The sequence below is a fragment of the Otolemur garnettii genome, unplaced genomic scaffold (genome assembly GCF_000181295.1).
Source record: "Otolemur garnettii isolate 467f Iridium unplaced genomic scaffold, OtoGar3 scaffold00054, whole genome shotgun sequence".
Taxonomy (NCBI): Eukaryota; Metazoa; Chordata; class Mammalia; order Primates; family Galagidae; genus Otolemur; species Otolemur garnettii.
Window position 1 is genome coordinate 7,039,877 of NW_003852449.1, and position 19,247 is coordinate 7,059,123.

At 36.8% G+C, this 19,247-nt stretch overlaps 1 protein-coding gene across 1 annotated transcript in view; it reads left to right on the top strand.

Moving 5' to 3' along the window:
* MDGA2 (MAM domain containing glycosylphosphatidylinositol anchor 2) overlaps positions 1 to 19,247 on the top strand; it is a 739,157-nt gene that overhangs the window by 534,542 nt on the left and 185,368 nt on the right. Inside the window, exon 7 of the mRNA XM_003792170.2 lies at positions 3,236 to 3,565. Within this exon, the coding sequence (XP_003792218.1) occupies positions 3,236 to 3,565 (330 nt within the window). The remainder of the gene's footprint in view (positions 1 to 3,235; positions 3,566 to 19,247) is intronic.

Below are 19,247 nucleotides of genomic sequence, written 5' to 3' on the forward strand. Positions count from 1 at the left end.
ACTTTAAATTAACATTGCATGAACTACTATAAATTGTCACTGAAAAAGAGAGTGTTTAATTATAAACGAAGGAACCTACTTCCCAGCTGATTAACTATATTAAACACTTTATACTTTCGAAGCTCAAACACAAATGCTAATAAGATATTTCTCACAACGTGTCTCCAAGGGAGCCTGATACCATCACCTGCTATTTATATAAATGACTCATTTGACCCATAAAAATTACACTGCCCATCTTGGACCACATAGAAATGAAAAAATAGAATTCAGTTCAAGATATCAGTGTATCCACACCTGGTTTACAGAGACATGCTTGTAGTTTTCTGAGCAAAGTAAAAACCAAATAAATTTCACTCTTTTCTGTTACTATAGGTGACTACACGTGTACACATACACACACACACGCATTTTCATTTTTATTTTCCTTTTAACATTTTTGTTGAGTATGCAAAACTAGTCATTTTGTGACGGGAACAACATAAACGCAGCAATGACTCTCCAGTAAATCATCTTTGCTACTTGTTCTGAGCTCACTTAACAGACTTGCGTGTCTCTCTTTTTTCTCTTTATAAGCAGTGGCATTTGGAAAACTAGTACAATAAGTTTATGCCAAATATAGAATTGTCTGATCCTGAGATATCCAATCCCAGTATCAGTATTTTTGGCAATGAATTCATTCTCAAAAGCATCCTTGATTATATTGCTTTCAACCATTGTGTAATTGCATATCATATTTAATATTTATTAATTACAGTTTTATGTCTATACTATCTTTTACTTTGGGTTCTAAGTTATTTATGAGTAGAGAGTATAACACATAATACGGATATTAATATCATATTTTTAATCAGTAGATTCTGAGTTGTTTAGTTGTTTAAATCTAATTTGCCTAATGAGTTTGTAATTCTCTCATTGTCAGCACCACTTTAATATGTCTCCAAAGTACAGAACTAGAAAACCATAAATGCATAGTAAATAAATGGTGATCCCATAAATATCTGGATTTTGTTGTGTATGTATGTTTGTATATAACAACCAGCATGTAACTTTGTAATAAAATTATTACTAAAAAGTACATCTGTGTATGTTCATATTTTAATAATGTTATTAACAAACTAATATATAGAATTTTTAAAATTTCAAAGTTATAACCTGTCTTTTGTTTAAAAATTCTATTTCTGCTTATTGTTTCTCTTTAGAAACAGGATAAGGAAAATCCTTAGGAAATGAAAGACAACCCTGATTTCATGTTATGGTGCTAACAAAAGTAAATGCTCTTGACATTTCTTTTTAGATCTGTTTTTAAAAGAAAAGGGTAGTCTATGCTACTGTAATTTGCTTTGTTCTGGAGAAGTGCAATTACATTTGAATTGAATGTACACGATGTTATATGCCAAATATGGTAACCAGATCGAGATGTTTTCATCACATTTCCCTTTCTAAATAAAATGTGAAGTCATATTTCAGTGCCTATGAAAATATAAATATATGACACTAGGTAGGAGAGTTCTATAATTTATCCTAATTTCAGCCTAGAGTGACCTACTGATAAGGATATAGTTAGAGATATCCGCTGAATTATGGAAAAATGTAACAAATAACAGTAAGAGAATGTGATATAAACATTTGCCTCTGGGGTTTCTATTAAGCCTGAAGCTTAGTGCATGTTCAAAATAATAATTTGGGGGGTTCTCCACTGAGATTCAAACTTCTTCAGGCATAATACAGTATTTTGTATCTGTGTAGTATGTGATTTCTCTAGACATAGGTATTGTAAGTGTTCTGTGAATAAATTAGGCTGTTATCTCCGCATATAGAAGCTGCAATCCGTGAGGGCTGTGGTGATGAATATTTTGTTCGTCTCATATAACCAGGGTCTAGTCTAGAGTCTAGTCCTGAGAAAGATTCCTATAAATAGGTCTGGAATCAAAAGATAGAAACATTGCTTTTGATATTCGTTTACCTCTCCTCACAAGATGAACACGAGAAAGCACATGGAAATATTTGAAGGGAAAGAGTAAAGAAATTCAGAACAACTTTTTTTATAATTTAAAAACATATTCATCTCTCATTTAATCTGCAAGACTCTACAGATTTTTCTGGTGCCTCCTGGCCTTTGTTGGACTAACTGGGGAAAATTGGCTTAAATTTAGGAGGGGTTATACAGAATGCAGTTCGGGAGGCTCTGCTGCCTGCAGGTCCACTGAATTCATGGCGTTTTTGACAATATCACTCCGTAGTATGGTTTGATGGTGAAAGTGAATGACCAGTATTTTATTCTGATAATTGTATTTCGCCACCTATGCTGCATTTCATTATATAAAGATGTAAATGTTCTGGGGGAGAGAAATGGAGAAGGTACTGGAAAAAAGAAAAATGTATGCATAGAGAACGAATGTCATAAAAGAGTAAATTCCATTTCATCTGGTGTCCCCTGGTGTCGTTCAGAGTTCAGGCTTTTAGAGAGGTGGTTCCAGATTGTGAGGACAGCACTGGCCGTAGACCCAGAAGGCACTGCAGTTAGGGTACAAAGGTGGCCTGGTGACTGAGCCGTCTGCCCAGAGGGCCTTTTGGTTATCTGCATGTGAATGCCAGACATTTTTAACTGGAAATGTCTATATATGGTAGAATAGAGAATGTCATAGAAATGTTTTGAGATATTTTTGCAAGTTTTTTTTTTCAGTTCAGATTATTTCAATGTATGAGAATACCTCATACATGTGAACTGAATCAAACCTTGCTAGTTTTGCCAGTTTGTAGACACAGCCTTCAAAGAGTTTTCTTTAATATGGTATTTGTGCAATATTTGAGCTGTTTAGAAAGTTATGGAATATCTGAGAGATGACATAGGGAAAGAATTGGACTAAATGATCCATATTATTACTTTTAATTTTAATACCCTATGACTTTATAGAGAAAGTTTGCATCACTTTTTTTTGTTTGAAATTTGGGGCCAGGAATGTTCAAGTATAATTGCATATAGTCTTAAAGCATTACTCTTTATAACACTGGAAAATATGATCCAATTTATAAAAATCAGTGTTTAGAGACATTAAGTGACTATTTTTCTGGATTACTTAGAAGAGTTTTATTGGTATACATGCTACTTAGGTATAATAAAGATACATATGTATATTTTATTTTGTTTATTTCAGCAGTGGTTATCTAGAGTGAATTGATCCCTAAAATTATGAAAGTAACACTAACCACTTATGGAATTTTTATATTTTAGCATTAAAAAAGGGGCGATTTTGGATCACGCCAGATCCTTATCACAAAGATGACAACATCCAGATTGGGCGTGAGGTGAAAATATCTTGCCAAGTAGAAGCTGTTCCTTCTGAAGAGCTAACATTTAGTTGGTTTAAAAATGGTCGACCATTAAGAAGTTCTGAGAGGATGGTTATCACACAGACGGATCCTGACGTCTCTCCAGGAACGACAAACTTGGACATCATTGACTTAAAATTCACGGATTTTGGGACATACACATGTGTAGCGTCCCTCAAGGGAGGAGGAATCTCTGATATCAGTATTGATGTTAACATATCCAGCAGCACAGGTAAGGAGCACAGTTATGATGCCAGAGATGTTCACTTTCAAAACAACTGAAGTTTAGCTGTCAAAATAGTCTGTAGTGAATAACATTGTCATTTTTTTAAGTTTCCTAGAAACAAAATTCCGATATTCTGAATGCTTAATAAATATCAGATTATGAAACATTATTACTTTGATTTGGATTTACATTTGCATGATCTTTTACAGAAACTGTGCACATAACGCTAGTAGCATTGACTAAGGTAGAGATAGGCTTCTAGGTTAAATAATAGCAGTTTTGCATTAACTAGAAGCCCTCTGTAGAACCTAAAATTATATTCATAAAGTTAAATAGCCAATGTCTAAAGATGTAAGACAACTTTCAGAAATTTTAAACAAATAGAAATCATTAAGTTCTAAGGTGAAAATACTAAGAGATAATTTAAGGGTGTTCAAATACAAGATATGTAAGAAATGTTTCCGCCACCCTCATGGTGGATGTTAAAGGAGTCAGGTGTGGCTTTTTGGAGAATCGTCTGGTAGAATTTCTTCACAATGAATAGAGTTGTATGTGATAATATATTGCAGTCAGATTCTTTCTTAAGGTTAAAAATATGTTGCCAAGTTTTTCTGAACTAAATGTACATCTGTAGATGAGGAAAATGCCAGAACTTTGACATTAAGTTCAAAGTTAAGGGCATTCAGATGCTTTAAAGCCCTTTAACTTTATGTAGTGCAATCAGCACCCAGCCAGAGAGTTGCAAAGTAACTGTATTTGTTTTGCCAACTTGTTACCAGACTGAATTTTAACTGAAGATTCTTACATTATTCCAGGTGAATAATACGTGTGGGAAACACTGTTCACCAAGGTAGTAGACAGAGTCTGTTCCGCATAATGTTTAACACTTGCTTTTCTTTCCAACCAGGGAGCCTTTTGTGCATCCTAATGGTTCCAAATTGTAAGGCACACTGGATTGGTTTTATTCCTTTAAAAAAAAGCAAGAGGTCCGTCTTTCAGGCTGACAAAATATGCTCACTTTTCACAAGTCTGCTTTGTTTCTGAAAGATATTCCATTTTTTGTCATCCATAGCTAATGTCAATGGACTTTAAGGGGATGAAAGTACTTGTGTGTAGCCATTATTCCTTTTCTGGGTTAGAAAAAATCAAGGAAAAAGAAAAACTTTATAATTTTATAACTTAAATTGCTATTTGAATATCAGTGCTAGCATCAGAGATAGATGCATTTAGGATATCTGATGAAAATCACAGCTGTGTCCAGGCCATTAACACGCACTCACGTGTTCAGTCAATAAATATCCATTGATTCCCTGCGTCCATGTGGTAGGTGACCCTGTTCCAGGGGACTTCTCACATATCATGCTTTATATGCAGGTAAGAATAATTTATGTAAAATCCAGGATCATTGTCCATATTTTCTGAGGGAGGGTTGATTTTCCCAACTTGTTCTGCACCTGATCGTAAGCTTTGCTGTGTTTCTGTTTGGTTGCTTCTCCAGTTTTGTTCACTTGTTTCTTTTTTCAGAGACAGTGGCACAAAGGCCACATCCAGAGAATCCGTGCTCCCATGTAAAAGGACTCCTCTGAGGGGAGCACAGTCGATATGCTATTTAACGTAAAGGGAGCACAGCTCGACGAGAAGGAGGGTGCATGGCGTGATCACTCACAGAGTGGGCCATGACCTTCATGTCATAACTATAGCCGTTATGTGGCCTGTTTGAAATTATGCATTTGTAATCAGCCAAAGGTGACTGACATTGATTTGTGAAATTTCCTAAAATCCTAAATGGAAGATCCAAGATTATTAAGAGCAGATTTTACTCAAGAAATCTGAAGTAGTAATCATGGATTAAGTATAATAATATGTTCTTAATTGTGATTAATTTGTCTGGTTACCAAAGGAAACAACAGCAGAGTTAAAAACATATGTATTAAGTCTTCTTGCAAAACACTACCCCCTGTTATTCCCCACCTTGGTTCTTCCCTGAAGTGGAGGAACCAAAGAACTTTGTATTGCTTGTTGCTGTAATCTCAGCATCTGGAACAAGACACAGCCAACAGTTGCTGTTTGGTAATTGCTGAGTAACAAAATGAGCCAAGTGTGCACCCACTTTCCTTGTAGGTTTCTTACCGCCTATTGTCTCCATAATACAGACAGTTGGTGCCCCATCTTACTGCCCTTGTAATTCCTTACTAACTTCAAGACAAGTGATTTGATAGAAAAATGTATACAATGACTTAATGTGTTATCACTCCCAATGGCTCCATGATTTGTGGTGTCCAGTGAAAATAAATGTATTCCTTGTTCAAAAAGAAATTTAATAATTCACCATGGCAGCATCAGCGCCAAGCTTGGAGACCTTGTCAGTGTGTCTGCATGGGTGGTGGGCTCCAGAGGCCGGCCCGCTGGGAGACAATACTTGCCCTAAAGAGTGAGCCGCTAGAGGTGATTGCATGTTCTGTCTTCATGCTGAAACTGTCTTTGATGTTTGACTTTGCTTATAGTACAGTGGAACTGAAGCAGTGGTTTGCTATGAAAATGATATCTATTCTAAGACAGAGTATGAGCAATGATAATGAACAAGTCGGTAGCATGGAGGAAAGTCTTGGCGTATATCAATTCTGTGAACCAAAAAGGGATACAGAGGAGATTCTTTGACTCACTCACAAATGGGGTGAGATGAGTGAGCCAAAGAGAAGGAGGAAGTATTAAAACATGAGTATAAATGTGCACACCTGCTAGATTTGGGGGTTTTCTGGTTATACAGTGTGTCTCAAAAGCCAACCCTGATGTTGCCATACACATAAGCACACATATGGAAAATGAGAAATTATAGCTTACTGTGCCTTCTTTTATTTATTTATTTTAAAGACAGAATCTCACTCTTACACCCTGGGTACTAGGGTGTCATAGCTCACAGCAACCTCAAACTCCTAGGCTCTAGGCCTCCCGAGTAGCTGGGACTGTAGGGATCTGCCACAACGCCCAGCTGGTTTTTCTATCAGCACGGGCTGATCTTGAACTCCTAAGCTCAAGCTGTCTACCCACCTCAGCCTCCCAGAGTGCTAAGATTACAATGCACCTTTATTTATAAAATATTCTTTACAAAGTTTTGCAAAGAGGTGGCCAATACATAGAGAATATTTTGTAAAATTTCCAACACTGGCCCCTGATATTCCCATGTTCTCCAGTGACACCTGGTTCCTCCCTAAAGTGGAGGCTCCATGAGGCCTTGGACTTTGTCTTGGACTGTGTATCACAGTAACTCAGTATCTGCAACAATTGTGGCACATAGGAGGTACACAGTTATCACTGAAGAATGAAATGAGCTGATTTCTGCCCACAGCCTTCCTTTCAGGTTTTCTTCCCCCCTATTTTGGAACTCCTTTTTCTGGGATGACCAGCAGAGCTGTTGTCGGATGTGGTGTGAATTAAGTTCATGAGCTCATCCTAGAGAAAGTGCTGTGATGGGTGGACTAGTTGCTGGTGTTGGTGCCCAGCTAACCCAGGGGAGCGCTTCAAAGGCTACCATTGTGATTTGCAGCAATGAGGTGTATAGCACTTCTTTGAGGATAACTTTGCAGATGCAAAAATTGTCCAACCCCATACAGTGACTTAAAGGGCAACTTTGGGGACACACTGTATTAATACTACTTTTAAAAATTGTGGATTAACCATGTAGTCAGTGGCCTTTTTTTGCATTAACCATTTTCTTTATGTTAAATATGAGCTATTGTGGGAGGGATTTTTAAAACATTTCTGACTATGACAGAAAACCATTTTGTCAATGGGAGAGTGACACTTCAACATGTTTTTGGTGACTTTTAAATTGCAATATAAAACATGCCAGGAAGATAATTCTAGTTTTCAGAATTATTAGCATTTTAAAAAGACAATGATTTGCTTTTAGAGAAAACTTTAAATAGAGAAGCTGTATGTATTGTGGAGTTTGCCTCATGCATTTGATTGAATATTAATACAAATTATGATCTATGCATTTACAAATCATGTCATTTTCACATTAATTCACTATTAGAAACCTTTTTCTCTTCTGATTATGTAAATATGCAAATTGTGTTACTGGGCGACATTTTTGTTCTGTCAATTTAAAGTTGATGTTCCTTTCAGATTTCTTCACTGAACTATTGCTTCACAGCTGGCTCTGTGTAATATGGGGACAGCACTAAGGGACCTTGCCCTGAAGGAGCTTAGAGTTTAAATTGTCCAGGCAGATTCCCTAGAAATGAGGCAATATATATCGTGGGTGGATACTGTGCTGAAAGTTTGATCAAACTCCTGTAGAAATTGCAAATGCTTTTGTCAGTGTGGGCACAGGAAAGTTTTAGAGAGAAATGACATTTGAGCTAAGTTTTAATGAAAATAATGCTTTGATAGTGACAGTGGAATGAGGGAACATTTGGCACAATACACAGAATGATTAAAGTCCCAGGAATGCTAAAGTGACTCTTTCTTTTACTGTAGGATTGATATGAATAATATTGATATGAATAATAAGCAAATTATATTAGTCTATTTCTGTTCTATCATTTTCATTACTGATGCTATATTTTTACCTGGCTAGACTGCAGGTAACTTAAAAATACAATGTAATAGTTGTAAATGTTTCAGTTAAAAATCAAATACCATATAACTTTAATTGCTATAAATCAATTTTCAGTTTTGTGAAATAAAAATCCTTCACATACTTGCTGAAAAATGTATGTGAATTTCATCCTAAAATGTTAGCAACAGTTAAAATCAAATTCTTAAATTATTGTCACTTGAGTGTTACTCATTTACACAAATATGATTATTATGCAGCAGTAGCTTTCTAATTTTCGGAGAAAGATTTTGCTGCGAAATACCCCACTGCTCCCTCCAGCGTGTTCCTCGGTGACATCCTCGGTGCTCATTAGAAGGCATGTGCTTGTTGTGTGACTTGACAAACTCATAGGTTTACAGTAAACTCGTTTGCATCATGTCTCAAAAATCTAAACAGTAAAACTGGTGGTCTGTGGATTCCCATGGAGAGACACCTGGTGGGCAAATCCAGCAGAAGAGTCAGCACAGATGTGGGTGATTTGTTTTCTTCCTAGTTACAGTTCACAGGCATTTCATCTAGCAGGAAGTGGAGTAAGGTTCAGGGGATTGAACAACAGGCTAAATATAAGCATAGGTGCACAGGGGTAATCAACTGAGAAACTTAGGAACTCGTGAAATTCTGCTGATTAAAACTCAAGTCCTATAAAATAGCTAACAGAGGGACAGGTTGTTTTATGTAAGTGGAAGTCATGTGTGGATGACTCACATAAAACCCTGACAATACTTTGATCCGCAGAGGCTTCCACGCAGCCAAACGTTATATAATTAGAATCTGAGTTACTAGGCAAAGAAACTTTAATTTCCTTCCTTGAATCCACAACTGTGAAGTATAATCCATGACCTCTGATACTATGATAGAGACCAGAGGTGGGAAAACTTTCTGTAAAGGGCCGGTAGAAAGTAAAGATTTTTAGCATCTCAGGCGACACAGTTTCTCTCACAACTATTCGACTCTGCTGTTATAATAGACAAGCCATTGTAGACAATAAATTAATGGCACAGCTGTGTTCCAATAAAACTTTATTTACAAAAACAGGTGGTACATCATATTTTGCCCACAGGCTATAGCATGTTGACCTCACACCTACACTTTTGAATTGTATTAATCAAGAAATGAAATAACAACAAAGCTGAACTCTATGGTCTTACTAGGAAATGAAACTGAAGTCACATATAATTGTATTTGTATTATAAACATTTATGCATTTCATAGAGATTGAAACAAAAATCTCAGTCTTATTTCTCATTTACATATATATTTTATTGAATTAATTACTAAGCTGATCATTGTCTGCTAGATGATCCAATTTATACAATTGTGATACAAGAAGTGTTTGAGATTATTTTGTGATTGATTAAGGCTCAGTCCTAAAATACAAAACTCTCTGTTATCATCCCTATTCTGTTTGAAAACTTTTATTTATCTTTTATTCCTATTTCTATGTATTTAAAAATTTTTTGAGTGACTGAGAAGACATAATGAAAAAACCCTCAAAAATTAAAATTAGACATACTCTGAACTTCAGAATTTCTTGATTTTGGAAAAAGTTTCTTTTCCTTTGAGTGGCTGTTTGGCCACTTTTTATGCTGGCCTGGGTAGAATTAGTTTTATGCAAATTATTTCCTAGTTAAGTCTTGAAGATTCCAGTGTCTCAGTTGAATCTTGTGTTTACTATAAAAGGTATTATATCTGTTCTTCGTATGGGTTAGGAAGAAGCATACTATTTTGAGCAGGGTAGCTATAGGAAGAAGGCCTCCCCTATAAAATAGTGAATTTTCTCCTCTATAAACTTTCTGGCTTTCTTTTCACACATTTTCCTACCTCTTACAGCACTGGGACTAGAACTAAGTGTGGTTAGCAAATATCTTTTCTTTGGTAGTTTTAGAGCCTTAAGATGCTACTGTGCTTAGTGATTTTCCCAGAGAAACTCTGAAATGTGGAATACTATTCTTGCTGAGTGTGTGAATGCCATTGAGCATATGCAAAGAACATTCTTTAGGAACTATTGAATTGTGCATACCCACAGAGGTACATCATTCCTTTCAGTTATATTTCTAATAAACAATGGTATGAATGTTAGTCTAGATGGGAGGCATGATTACATAAAGTATGTAACTTCATATTTAGATATCTGAAAGCTTACTAAGAAGAATATTTTATGCTCAGCATTGTTTATATGAAAATAAGCTTTTCTGACCAATACCTTGAATCACACCACCTTCCTCGTCTGAACCAGGAAGCAATAGATCTCTTGAGCAGACCAATATCAAGCACTGAGATGGCAGAAACAATAAAAAAAGCTTCCAGCAAAACAAAGCCAAGGACCAGATGGCTTCACATCAGAATTCTATCACACCTTCAAAGATGAGCTTGTAACTATCTGCAGAACCTGTTCCAAAATATTGAGAAGGAAGGAACCTTCCCAACATGTCCTATTGAAGCAAACATCACCTTGATTCCAAACCAAGGTAGGACCCAACCAAAAAGAAGAAATACAGACCAATTTCACTACTGAATATTGATACAGAAATATTCAGCAAAATCTTAGCTAATAGATTGCAGCTACTCATTAAAAAATTATATGTCACAATCAAGTAGGTTTCATCCCAGGGATGCAAGTGTGGTTTATATGCAAATCCATAAATGTAATATACCATATCAATAGAAGCGGGAAATAAAAAGACCATATGATCCTCTCAATAGATTCAGAAAAAGCATTTGACAAAAATCAGTATCCTTTTCTAACAAGAACAATTAAGAAAATAGGCATATGTGGCATATTTCATAAGCTAATTGAAGCCGTCTATGGCAAATTCACAGCTAACATCATACTGAATGGTATAAAACTGAAAGCATTTCCACTTAGATTAGAACCAGACAGGAATGTCCACTACCCACTACCCTAACAAAAGAGGTGAAAGATCTTTTCAAAGAGCATTATGAAACCGTATGACAAGAAATTGCAGAAAATACTAACAAATAGAAGAATATACCATGCTCTTGTCTAGGAAGACTCAACATTATCAAAATGTCTATTCTGCTCAAAGCAATCTACAGATTCAATGAAATCCCCATTAAAATATCAACATCATATTTTGAAGAACTGGAAAAAATAGTACTTCTTTTTGTATGGAACCTGAAAAAACTCTGTATAGTTAAGGCTATTCTTAGTAATAAAAACAAAGTTGGAAGCATCCCCCTACCAAACTTCAGGCTGTATTACAAATCCACAGTAATCAAAACAGCATGGTATTGGCACGAGACATAGGCATATGGAACAGAGTAGAAAACCACAAGATGGAACCAGTCTCTACTTGCCATCTAATTTTGATACACCAAACAAAAGCATACAGTGAGGAGAAGAACCCCTATTCAACAAATGGTGCTGGGAGAACTGGATTACCACATGTAAAAGACTGAAACTCAACCCACACCTTTCACCCCTTACAAAAATTGGCTCATGATGGACAAGAGACTTAAATTTAATACACAAAACAATAAACAATCTTAGAAGGAAGTCTGGTGAAAACTCTTGATGATGTTGGACTGGGGAAAGATTTTATGACAAAGACCTGAGCAGCCATTGCAACAACAAAAATTAACAAATTGGACCTTAATTAAGCTGAAAAGCTTCTGCACAACTAAGGACACAACAAGTAAAGCAAAAAGAAAACCTTTAGAATCGGAAAAGGTATTTGCAGGGTACCAATCTGATAAAGGTTTGATAACTAGAATCTACAGAGAACTGAAATTAACAGACAGAAAAAGAGTAAACAATCCCATCTACCTCTGGGCAAGAGATATGAACAGAATCTTCTCTGACGAAGACAGACAAAGGGCTGTCATTTGAAAAAATGCTCCTTGTCCCTGATCATCAGAGATGTGCAAATCAAAACCACCCTGGGATATCACCTAACCCCAGTGAGAATAGTCTACATCACAAAGTCTCAAAGCTGCAGATGCTCCATGGATGTGGAAAGAAGGGAACACTTTGACACTGCTGGTGAGACTGCAATGTAATACAACCATTTTGGAAGGAAATATGGAGAAGCCTCAAAGAACTAAAGCTAGACCTCCCATTTAATCCTGCAATCCCATTACGAGGCTTCTACCCATAAGAAAAGAATCCTTTTTTCATAAGGACATTTGCACTAGACTGTTTATTGCAGCTCAATTTACAATAGCCAAAATGTGGAAACACCCTAAATGCCCACCAACCCAGTAATGGATTAACAAGCTGTGGTATACGTATGTCATGGAATACTACTCAGCCATTAAAAATGATGGAGACTTTACATCTTTTGTATTAATCTGGATGGAGATGGAACACATTCTTCTTAGTAAAGTATTGCAAGAATGCAGAAGCAAGAATCCACTGTACTCAATTGTATATGAAGGCAGTAGATGATCTAATACAAGGGGTGGGGTAAGGGAAAGAGAGATGGAGGAGGGGGAGGAAGGAGGAGGATAGGGCAGGGTTATGGTGTATGACATACCTCTTGGGGGTGGGACACAATTACAAGAGGGACTTACCAAACAACCGCAGTCAGTGTAACCTAATTCTTTGTACCCTCAATGAATCCCAAACAATAAAAAAAAGAAAAGAGAAGAAACTTTTCTCCTTAAAAAAGTTTTTATTTAAAATTTAGAAAGTATTACTTTAAAATTTCAAATGCTTTCAAGAATTGTTAAATATTTGTAGAAATTATTTCTTCTGTTAATCTGCCTTGTTTAGCAGCTGACTCAGATTCCCCACAGAGACAAAACAAATGCATGCAAAATCTCTAAGTGTTGAGGAATAGCTGGAGACTTATGTTAAATCTGGGTTTGAATAAATAACATAGTTTTATTCAGATTGTATGCTTAAAATAATAAGAAAAAACTAGCAAAAATATCAAAGATTTTCAAAGACACTAGCTCTCCACATCTAATAGTATTGTTTATATTATTGCTATTGTTATCATTTAGCTTCGGATAGCATTGACAGAGATGGTGGATTTTGGAGCTAATGTCTAGTTTTCTATGTTTTAAAAATATATTAACCATCTGGCTTGGCGCCTGTGGCTCAAATGGCTAAGGCAACAGCTACACACACCTGAGCTGGAATGTTCGAATCCAGCCTGGGCCTGCCAAACAAAAATGACAGCTGCAACCAAAAGATAACCAGGCTTTGTGGTGGGCGCCTGTAATCCCAGCTACTTGGTGGAGGCAGGAGACTTGTTTGTGCCCAGGAGTTGTAGGTTGCTGTGAGCTGTGATGCCATAGCACTCTACCCAGGGCTACAGCTTGAGGCGCTGTCTCAAAATAAATAAATAAATAAAAATTATATATATATATATATCATTCAAAAAGTTAAGAATACATGATTGAATGTTTTAGGGTGAGAACACATTTAGGAAATGCCACATTAAAAATGTGCTAAATGACTTACAAGAGAAATTTTTTAAATGACATAAAACTAAGTCTTATGAGTCGGATGGGAGGAGTTTAGGAAGACCTGAAATCTCTGCAATTGTCTTAAGGAAGATAGGAGATCAATACAGTATTTATGACTCAAGACAATGATGTTTTCTCCCTTCCCTTTGTTCCAAGAGCTTTCAGCCTTGATTTCAAGAGCTCTCAGCCCTAAAAAATTTGTCCTGAGTGGAGGAAGATTGAGGCTTGGAAATTTAAATTTGGGAGGCATGTTAACTGGCAGTGCAAGTAAAAAGTCTTCTATAACAGCAAAGAGATGAAGTGTGAGGGGCATCCACAATTGTGGCATTCATTGAAAACTATAATGCACAATTAGATCAATAAATATTTGTTCAACAACTACTATAGGAAAGGGGATGAAGAAAGAAGTAAAACATAAGGGTTCTAATTCATAATGATCTGTATACCTGCTTTGGGGAAATCCCAGGATGGTGTAGAAAAACCACACTCAAACTGACATGGAGCAGAGACCCCAAAATGACCCAGGCCAGTCCAGCTCGGTGAATTACATGAGTGTGCTACAGGTTTCTTACACAGGACCCTCACTGGTAGTCTCATTCCTAGTCAAGAGAGGAATCCTCTGGACACTCACTCCTTGGGCAGGAGCTCTTGGAAGAGTGATATTCATGCTGCCTCTCTGTCTGTAGAGGCTACATTTCTGGCAAGTGATGCAGAACTCTCTCTCTCTGCGTCATTGTATATTTGCGTGCAGTACAATTTAAACACGCTCAGTACTTCCTATTAGATGGGGACTTCAGTGCCAGAATTTAATAAAGGATTAAGGCAACTAAGGCAGCTTAAAAGAGTTCAAACTGGTCTTAAGACTTAAGACCATCGATATGAAGGGAGCTACTTAAGAATACCTTTGTGCTTTGTATTTCTTTCAGCTTTCTTGTTTTGATCTATATCTTTCAATTCAAGAGAAACCTACATGAGTTCTGTTAAACTGTAAAAGCCAGTGGTGGGGAACTTGTGTTTTTTCCCTCAATATCCCATTGGGATTACACTTGAATAACTTTAGTAACAGGTAAAATCTAGCACTCACCTTAATAAACTACCAAAATGATATGGAAGCACACCAGGTGACGTTCTGTAAGGCAGGCAGCATGTGGGTGGATCAGGAATGAGGCCCGAGATCTTTTAGAAGGAAGGATCTTACTAGTTCACATTCACATAATCATGACCTAAGGATCTTAGCAGGGGATCAATACGATCTGGCAGGTACTTTGGGGGCCTATGCCTTCAATGAATCTGCAGAGTTCAAAAAAGAGACAACTAGAGGAATAGTGGTGGGGAAATAAAATAGAGGTTCAGGAAACATTCCTAAGGCCTAGCAATCAATGGGAAGCAGAAGACTTCTGTTTTCCCAACGCTGAAAATACCTTTATATTGTGCAGAAGTGTTCAGTGAATCACATACAGATAATGTAGGAGAGAAGGCAAAAGTTTTTAAAGTTACAAAGAAAATTGAGGCCATGGGGATGAGCAGTATTTTATGGATACTGTTCAGGTGACACAGGCAAGGTTTCAGGAAGCTTAGAAGACATAAGAAGCCTGAGACTCATGCACTATGTCTGAGAAGTCACTTAACCTCCATGCATCTTAGATTCTCTATGTCTCCACCACAGCTTTGGAATATTTTCAAGACAGACTTGGAAGGAAGGAATTGAATGAAAAGGAAGGTAAGAACAAAGTCTATAGATTGCAGTGTGTGTGGGGGGCGGGGGGCAGTTAACATTGATCATGCTGGAGAGATTGTTACTAATCCGAGGAGGTGCTGAGCAGCTCCCATGGCTTCTCTCATTAAGGGCCAGTTAAGTCAATGACAACTTTCTCATGTCAATGTAAGCAAGAGCCTGATTGACATGAGGCAGCTTAATGGGCTTGGGTCCTGGCCCAGATTTACCACTTAGTTACACTATGATGCTGGTCTGGCTGGGCCTCAAAACTTTTCATCTATAGAATAAAGGGATCAGCTGGATAACTGATTTCCAAATAGTATTTCAATGGCAACTAGAAATTCTTTGGAACATTTTCAAGAGCTACTTGAACTGCAGGAAGAAGGAACATAACCAGCTGAGAATTTTATCCTTCCTTTCCTCTTCCAGCTTCAATCAGAGCAAAATATTTTTCTCTTTTTTTGTATGGAATTTTGATGTCAGATTATATTTGGACAAAGGATTCTGACTCCCATTCACACATACATATATGCAAGCACACCATTAAACACTCATATTGACAATCACAGGCTTAGATACCTTCTCAAGTACGTTATGATCCTGTGATTTCAAGATGTCATGACTTGGCATTTTAGAATATTGTAATGCTATGTACTCAGGAAGGATATTAGGCTATAGGGAAGTTTGAGCAGACAAGGAGATGGTAAAACATTCTTGTGTTTCTGGTGACCGATTAAAAATCAGGTTTGATGATTACAAGAAAAGTCAGAACTGAAACATGGACTGCACAAGTAATTATACTAATTTGAAACTCAGGGGCTTAGGAAAAGAATAAAAAACAAGGGTAAAAATTGTTCAGGAAGATGCTAGAAAAAAAACAGAAACTGTGAAGACAATGAGTAAGAGTGGTCAGTGGAAATCAAGAAAAATGAGCCCCCAGTTTGTGTGGAGATAAGATCTACTTGAAAGTTTTCTAGATTTCCAGCATCTGCAGAGCCTGTGCTACCTTCACACCCATGTGGAGAGACACGTGAATGCTAACATGAGTTCTAGGTACAGTCATATTGCTGCATAGATTTTGATAATGGAAGCAAGCTCTTATTTTCCTTTAGTGAAAGGACTGATCATTGAAAGAGTGAGGGATTGTGAAAAAAACACAGCGAGAAGGAAAAAGAAGAGAGAGAGGAAGAGAAGAAAGAGGGAAGGGAAGGCAGGAAGAGGGGAGGAGAAAAGATTATCAAAATGTAAACTCCAGTATCTCGGAGTGAAGAACATCCATCCTCATATTGTACGCCATTTTCTGCAACAGGCCACAGGTAGCATCATAAGACACTCACAGAAATTAACAGTTATACTAATCCTTTTTCAACAAGATGATTCAAAGGAGAGGGACTATTTAAGACATTTTTAGTTGCAAGTCATTTTGAGAAGCATAAATTCCATCACTATTTTTACTACTTATTTTGAGGGGAACATAAATGCAAAGACTGGCTGCATAATCTGTAATAGTTCAGTAAACATCTTTTTTTTTTGTTTGTTTGTTTAAGAAACAGGGTCTCACTTTGACACCAAGCTGTAGTTCAGTGGTGCAATCCTACCTCCCTACAGCCTCTAACTCCTGACCTCTGGCAAACCTCGCATGTCAGCCTCCTGAATAGCTGGGACTATAAGGGTATGCCACCATGCTCAGCTAATTTTTTTTTTTTTTTTTTATGTTCTGTAAAGATGGAGTCTTGCTATGTATCCCAGACTGGTCTTAAACTGTCCTTAAGTGATTCTCCTGGCTTGGCCTCCCAAACTGCTGAGATTACAGGCATGAACCACTGTGTTCAGCCATTAATCATGTTTTTATATTAAAATTTTCTCGTGTAAAATTGGATCTGTATAATTACGGAAAGAACATTGGCTTCATAATTTTCTCCAATTATTATGTTAAAATACAAAAATACTTCTTCCCCAAACATCAGAACAAAGGTTCTATGTTTCAATTGATAGTAAAACAGTTATTAATTAGCCTTTGTTTAATTCCTGTCCATGTCTTGAAGGCTTCCTTCACTTGGTAAAATTAAACACATTTTGATTCCCAGATTATGTTGAAATAAAAGCAGACCAATGAGGAGAAAGCGAACCTGGCTTATCCCTTCTATCCCCTTCCTCCTGCTCCTGTATAAACAACGAGGACATAGGAACTTTCTGAATTGTAAATGACTAGGTATAGATTTTGTCAATGAGTACTAAAAATCATCTGTTAGTTTCATAATTTGTGGTTACAATTATAACAACTAGCAATCATTTACGAGAGTTAAAGAAAGGCTCATGACCAATAGCTCTATTAACTGATAAAGAATAAATGTTTCCCTCAGATTAATAACTCATAATGGACTATAAATTAGAGCATACTATATTAAGGTTATACTACCACGACCAACCCTGGGATTTTTTTGCAAGAGAAGCTAGATCTATGGGACGTGGTATTATGTTCATTGCTTATGTAATTATGAGAACACTTCAAATCTGTATGTTCACAGTTGACCCTGCCAACCTACCACTAGCAGTTGGTGAACAGAGAAATGAATGAAAGTGTCCATGGTGCTTGGATTCGTGGACTTAACAGCTTGATCACCATTTTGTTCCACATGGTACCAAACCTCTAGAACACTAGATTTCCTGCCATTAGAGAGAACACTTATTACAGTGATTTAACTTGTATGTGGCACCTTTAAATTTCATTTAACAGTTCAGAGTTCTTTTTTGTTTTTTGAGACAGAGTCTCACTAAGTTGCCCTCAGTAGAGTGCTGTGGCATCACAGCTCACAGCAACTGCAAACTCTTGGGCTTAAACGATTCTCTTGCCTCAGCTCCCAAGTAGCTGGGACTACAGGTGCCCACCACAATGCCCAGCTATATTTTTTGTTAGTGTTGCAGTTTTCATTGTTGTTTAGCCAGCCTGGGCCATGTTTGAACCTGCCAGCCTCGGTGTATGTGGCTGGCACCATAATCACTGCTTTACAGGCGCCAAGCCAACAGTTGGAAGTTCGTAAAGCTCTTTCTTTCAAGAGTTCCAAAATAGAAACTAGAACTATGATTAGAATAAGGAACTTCCCCCCAAAAAAAAATCCGCCTAAAACAAACATCTTTTTAATGTTAAAAGGACTTCATTCATTTTCATAATCTTTTCATTTTTCAACCTTCATGGTATTTATCTGAGAGGTTTGAAAAGGAAATTGAAAAACTTTAGAAAAATCATTAAATTGGAATTTTGATGGTGCCACTATGGAATATGCATTCTACATATCTATTTTTAAATTAATAATAAATGATTACTGGGGCATGTCCATGGATCCTTATTTCATAATATCTTTTAAGACTCATAAATATCTTAATTATTAGCATAATTAATAACAGAATGCTTGTAGATTACATAGTACCTTTCATTTTATAAAGAAGGAAATGAGACCAAAAAGCTTACTTTGTTCACTTCCTATAGCTATATCCTGACTGAAGCATCAAATCTCAGTTTCAAAATCCCATACGAGAGCTTAAATTAAGTGGGTAGTTCCTCTTACTAGTTTAGACAATTCTGATATTCAGTTATACTCTTTTACAGAAGCTTGCAGGGAAAGGTCACTCCAGACAGGTGCTGAAGTAGTGTAGAAGGGTTTCAGTAACTATCTGGCTGAATCATGTGACCACACGCTTATGATGTTGGGGCACAAGATTTTCAGGGACCCAGTTCAAGACTATCTCTCCAAAGAGTGTTAGGATATTAGGTTCCACTTGTCAGTCTTAAAAATTGGGAGCGATCTTCCCTATTCTAACCAATGCATATACCTGTGACAGTATTAGTTTTTCCAAAGATGACCATTTTCAACATTATGCTAGATTAAAATTCCTTGAATGCAGCTCAAGGTAATAATAAAACATATCTCGTT